At 40.6% G+C, this 6217-nt stretch overlaps 1 protein-coding gene across 2 annotated transcripts in view; it reads right to left on the reverse strand.

Annotated features, from left to right (window-relative positions):
- Window positions 1-6217, reverse strand: part of LOC123510023 (calcium-activated chloride channel regulator 1-like) — a 43363-nt gene that overhangs the window by 4168 nt on the left and 32978 nt on the right. For both annotated transcript variants that reach the window (XM_045264720.1, XM_045264718.1), the window contains exons 4-10: window positions 5273-5426; window positions 3776-3944; window positions 3078-3192; window positions 2480-2607; window positions 1411-1611; window positions 852-987; window positions 378-514 (exon numbers count right to left, since the gene is read on the reverse strand). In XM_045264720.1, coding sequence (XP_045120655.1) covers window positions 378-514; window positions 852-987; window positions 1411-1611; window positions 2480-2607; window positions 3078-3192; window positions 3776-3944; window positions 5273-5426 — 1040 coding nt within the window. The remainder of the gene's footprint in view (window positions 1-377; window positions 515-851; window positions 988-1410; window positions 1612-2479; window positions 2608-3077; window positions 3193-3775; window positions 3945-5272; window positions 5427-6217) is intronic.

Below are 6217 nucleotides of genomic sequence, written 5' to 3' on the forward strand. Positions count from 1 at the left end.
TCACTCCCTCAACCAATAAACTAGTCACTCACTCACTCACTCACTACCTCAGTCAACAAACTCGTCACTCACTCACTCACTCACTCACTCCCTCAACCAACAAACTCGTCACTCACTCACTTACTCACTCACTCAGTCAACAAACTCGTCACTCACTTACTCACTCACTCACTCAGTCAACAAACTCGTCACTCACTCACTCACTCCCTCAACCAATAAACTAGTCACTCACTCACTCACTCACTACCTCAGTCAACAAACTCGTCACTGACTTAATCACTCACTCACTCAGTCAACAAACTCGTCACTCACTCACTCACTTACTACCTCAACCAACAAACTCGTCACTCAGTCACTCCCTCTGTCAACAAACTCACGAGAGCAGCAGTAAGTGGACGCGAGTGTTGTGTTTCTTCAGCTTGTTGAGGTAGAGGCTCTCCCAAGATTCCGTGAAGGGCTCCTCGCCGCTCGCCACCAGCAGGATTACAGAGTTGTTCATCTTTCCCTGCATCAGCTGACGCGTGGACAGTGGCGAGGTGTTAATGGGTTACGCAAGTAGATTTTTACAGTCTATATAAATTTCAGAGGACCATCAGTAGGTTTTGTTTATTTATTTCATTTTGAGAGGAAAAAATTTGTTTGCCAGAAAAAAAAAGAATGAATGTGAGTGAGTAAATGAGTGAATGAATAGAAGTAGAAACGAAATAAAAAGTATGAAAGAAAGAAAATGACTGAAATAAAGAAAGGAAGAATAAAACAGAGTGAAAATTTAAGCACATATAAAATGAAGCTTATTTGAGATGAGACGTGGCTGTGTAACTCAATACAATAAAACCTTTGTGAGTCCTTACCTGCAGCGAGGAGCTCAGGAAACATCCGTAGCAGGGTGGAGCCTCTATTGCCGTTACATCTGATGTCTTGTCAATGAGATCTTTGCGGGTTGATCCACTGCCTGCTAAGTTCATACTCGTCTTCATAGTAACACTCCTGCAAGATTATGTGATTGACTTTTTTTTATGTAAGGGTAAACTGGGCAAGGGAAACAACAATAACAAAAAGAAGGCCCACTCTGTCGCCAGTCCCCTTACAGATCCGAACAGGTTAGCCAAAAGATAGGGAATTTACACGATTATTGTATAGTAAAAAGGCAACATATTTACTCACTCACTCACTGTTTACTTACTAGAGAGGAGTAAAGGTTAGCCAAGAGGAACACAAAGGAACACAAAGGCAAATGAAAAGTGGAGATGGTACTGTAGAGGGAAATAAGATAAATGATAAGAGAAAGATAAAGGAAGATAAAGTACTGCTGGAAGGAAAGAGAGAACAGGAGGAAGATAAGTCTCTCTCTCTCTCTCTCTCTCTCTCTCTCTCTCTCTCTCTCTCTCTCTCTCTCTCTCTCTGTCTTACCCGAACTCCACAAGGCCCACATAACTCTGGTCAGACACGCCATCACTCAACCACTTGGTCAGTCTCTCCTTCAGTTTGTCGTTGAGGGTTTTCTTCCCTCTCACCGCTGGCGTCCTCTCCAGCGCCAACATGTACTTAGTAGGCACCTCGCGTACTACTGTGAACTCAGGCTCCACCGACGATCCTTGAGCTATTTCTTTGCTGCAGAGAGAGAGAGAGAGAGAGAGAGAGAGAGAGAGAGAGAGAGAGAGAGAGAGAGAGAGAGAGAGATCGTAAGTCTTCTCTTTCACTATGATATGCAATTCACAATTCTTTACGAGCATCTTTTTTTTTTTTTTACATTACAAGGGCACTGGCCAAGGGCAAACACAGTGTTGGAAAAAAAAAAAAATCCCGCTGGTTGCCAGGCCCTGTTAAAAGAAAAGTAGAAAGAGAAAAAACAGAAAAATCTAAAAGGAGGGTCCAGTTAACGTAAGAGGTGTCTTGACACTCCTCTTTTGAAAGAGTTTAAGTCATAGGCAGGTGGAAATACAGACACAGGTAGAGAGTTCCAGAGTTTACCAGTGTAGGGAATGAAGGAGTGAAGATACTGGTTAACTCTTGCATTAGGAAGATGGACAGAATAGGGATGAGAAGAAGTAGAGTCTTGTGCAGCGAGGCCGCAGGAGGGGGGAAGGCATGCAGTTAGCAAGTTCAGAAGAGCAGACAGCATGAAAACAGCGGTAGAAGACAGATAAAGATGCAACATTGCGGCGGTGACTTAAAGAATCAAGACAGTCAGTTAGAGGAGAAGAGTTGATAAGAAGAAAATGGGCGGATTTCAATATATTTCCCAGCTGCTAGCCACTACAATGCTATGAAAGTAAGAATAGTATAAGATAAGACATTTTTGAATGCATATATCAAATTTGCCTCGAATCTGAAAAAGAAAATACAAAAACTAATAATGAAAGAAGTAAAACACACACACACACACAAAAAAAAAAAAAGTAAATGAAAAATAGAATAAAATAAACAAATAGAAATTAAACCCAAGAAAGAAAACGGCTCTACTCAAGGACAGACTCACGAATTTTCTTCCAACTCCACGTTTTTGCTTATAACTTCCCACACAGACTGTCCTCCACACAGCAGGTTGTGGCGATTCGGGGCCCGGCTGTTGTGAGTCTTTCCATCACCGTCACAAAACTCGTGCACCTGATTGGAAGGAAATAATAGAACCTTTATTTTTTTTAACCCCTTCAGTACCATGACGCGTTTACATATTAATTCTGGTTACTATTTAGGTATTTTATACAGCTACAGAAACTTATTTGGGGGTTGAATTAGTGAAAGCTCTGGCCATTATTCTTCTGACCTCCAAAGACCGTTCCTAATGTCAATAAAATCGTTTAATTGTACCAAAACTCATGGTAAAAATACGTCCCAGTATTGAAAGGGTTAATATAAGAAGGCCGCCGGGGAAAAGCAACAAAAAAACAAGGAAAAAAAAAGACCCACTTAGGCGCCAGTCCACAAATATACGTCAGAATCGATCATTGAAAAAAAATAGATAAGAAATAAACAAAATAAAAGAATAAAATATGAAACAAACGAGAAAAGGAGGAACTATCACATTATCAACTACCACCGCTACTACCACTACAACTACCACCACTACTACTCACGGTGGACAGATGGTGGTTGCTCATGAGAGAGGAGGAGGCGTTCTGCAAATATTTAGGCACAAATCGACACTCCTCATCCTCCTTCAGCTTACACTCCGCCCCACTAGATGGCTTCCTGCAGTGGGGCGAGAGAAGGTGAGCGCAGAGATGGAGAGGAAGGAAGGAAGAAAGGAAGAAAAAGAAGGAAAGAAGGAAGGAATGACAGGATGGTATTCAAGTAGGGAGCTAGAAAGGAATGAAAATTAGTAAAGGGGATGAAAATAAACAAGGAAAATGCTAAAAACTCGTTGGTAGGTACACATCAAGTATTTATGAAAAGAAGAATAAGAACAAGAAGAACAAGAAGAACAAGAACAAGAAGAACAAAAAGAAGAACAAGAACAAGAACAAGAAGAAGAAGAAGAAGAAGAAGAAGAAGAAGAAGAAAAGAAAAGAAAGAAAAGAAAAGAAAAAGAAAAGAAAAGAAAACGAAACAAAACAAAACCAAAGAAATCAATACCTCTTCTGCTTCTCCTCCTTCTTCTACTACTACTACTACTACTACTACTACTACTGCTGCTGCTGCTCCTCCTCCTCCTCCTCCTACTACTACTACTACTACTACTACTATAACTACTCCTCCTCCTCCTCCTCCTCCTCCTCCTTCTACTGCTACTACTACTGCTACTACTACTACTACTGCTGCTACAACTACTCACATATACTTTCCATTAACCGGTTCATCAGAGCACACGTTAGGAATCAGATGGGGCTCCTCCTCGGCATTGGCTTGTGGGTAGTAGAGGGGAAAGATTGGGTCATCCTTGTAGCCTGACTCATCGAAAACGCCCCACCGTAGTCGTGTCCACTCCTTCATTAGCGCCTTACCTGTTATGTACATCAATTACCAATCACGCAACGGTCCACACTCATAGTTTATCAGTTTGCTTCGTTAATAATCATGTTTGTTAATCTAAAAATAAATGATGTTGATTGTATTAGTTCGCGCCAATCGCCTGACCATATCTTATCAGGGTTATTGTGGCGTACTCCCTGTCTCGTATACATATAAATGGTGGCAGCGGTGGGATAAGTTGTACTCTAAGGAATACTAGGTTAATGTCATACTCAACGTCCAATAATCGCAAGAAGGTACTGTTTATCTTTCTTAACCCGTTCAGTATCATGATGCTTTTCCAAATTCATTCTGCTTACTAGTTGGGGATTTTATACAGCTTCAAAAACTTACGTGGGGATTGAAATAGTGAAGACACTGGCTATTAATCTTCTGACCTCCATAAAAAGGTCTAATCGTACACAAATCCCAAGGTCAAATTGTGTCCAAGTATTGAAGGGTTAAGCGTCTCCATTACTGGGACGCATTGTTACCACGAACATGGGGGTATGATTAGACGATTTTATTTACATTAGGAAGGGTTTATGGATGTCAGAAGATTAATGGCCAGTGTCTCAATTATTTCAATCTCAACATAAGTTTCTGAAGCTGTATAAAATCGCCAAACAGTAAGCAGAATGAATATGAAAACATGTCATGGTATTGAAGGGGTTAAGCACCACTACCTTTCTGCTCTTGTACCCTGGCTTTTATCTGGACTGTCCTCTGTTTCTATCCTGTCCTATCTTTCTACTATACTGCTCTGTCTTTCTGGTTTCCTTCACTATCCTTTATATTTCTACTTTCCCCTTCCACCACCACCACCACCACCACCATCACAGCTCCCAGCACTACATCATTACAGAACTATTCATATATTGATTTGCCACATGAACTTTTGGCGTCGTAGCTAAGGTGATGGTGCCTAACATTGCTAATAGTGTTTATGTTGTCCTCCTTTCATTTCAAGAGTGAAACAAGCAGACCTTGACGACTCACAAACACAAGGTAAGGGTTTGAGGGAAGGCTTTTGTTTAGTCTCAACCCTAAAGATGAATAAAATGAAATAAACTAACATAAAAATAAAGATAATTTTCTATACATACATCAAATACACACTTACACACACACACACACACACACACACACACACACACACACACACACACACACACACACACACACACACACACACACACACTGAAAAATGCAACCAAAATATAATAAAGCGAGAGAACCTTTTAGTATACACCACAACTATTATTACTCCTATTACTCACCACCACCACCACCACCACCACCACCACCACCACCCACTCACCTCTATCCCCCCACCTGCAGGATACATCATCGTCTCTGAGGTAGCGGGAGGTGAGATGAATGTAAAGGCCAGGCTCGCCACACTGTCCAGGCTGCACCGTGTAAGGCTGCTCGCCGTACACTGGGTTAGGGGGCAGGACGCGAATCAGGCTGTCCTAGGGATGGAAAAAAGGTGGATAGGATGAATAGGATGAGGTGTAATGTTGTCTAAGGTGCATAATGGTGAAGAAGAAGAAGAAGAAGAAGAAGAAGAAGAAGAAGAAGAAGAAGAAGAAGAAGAAGAAGAAGAAGAAGAAGAAGAAGAAGAAGAAGAAGAAGAAGAAGAAGAAGAAGAAGAAGAAGAAGAAGAAGAAGAAGAAGAAGAAGAAGAAGAAGAAAGAAGAAGAAGAAGAAGAAGAAGAAGAAGAAGAAGAAGAAGAAGAAGAAGAAGAAGAAGAAGAAGAAGAAGAAGAAGAAGAAGAAGAAGAAGAAGAAGAAGAAGAAGAAGAAGAAGAGAAGAAGAAGAAAGAAGAAGAAGAAGAAGAAGAAAGAAGAAGAAGAAGAAGAAGAAGAAGAAGAAGAAAAGAAGAAGAAGAAGAAGAAGAAGAAGAAGAAGAAGAAGAAGAAGAAGAAGAAGAAGAAGAAGAAGAAGAAAAGGAAGAACAACAACAAAAACAACAACAATGAAAACAACAGCAACAACAACGAAGGAAGGAAGGAAGGAAAGAATGTGAAGGAAAAGAAAAGAAAAAAGTGATGAAAAAGGATGAAAAGGATGAAAAACGAGAGGTTAGGATGAACAGAGCGAGTTTTCATTATCTGTTATCAATCGTGAGTCATTGTGCTGACATTCTCGGCATCTTTATCGCCACTATCAGTCAGCATGGTTGAAAAAAATGAGGGATAAAAAGAATACAGAAATGATCTCCTTCAGTACCATGACGCGTTTTGATATTCATTCTGCTTA

This window comes from Portunus trituberculatus, chromosome 28 (assembly GCF_017591435.1).
Source record: "Portunus trituberculatus isolate SZX2019 chromosome 28, ASM1759143v1, whole genome shotgun sequence".
Lineage (NCBI taxonomy): Eukaryota > Metazoa > Arthropoda > Malacostraca > Decapoda > Portunidae > Portunus > Portunus trituberculatus.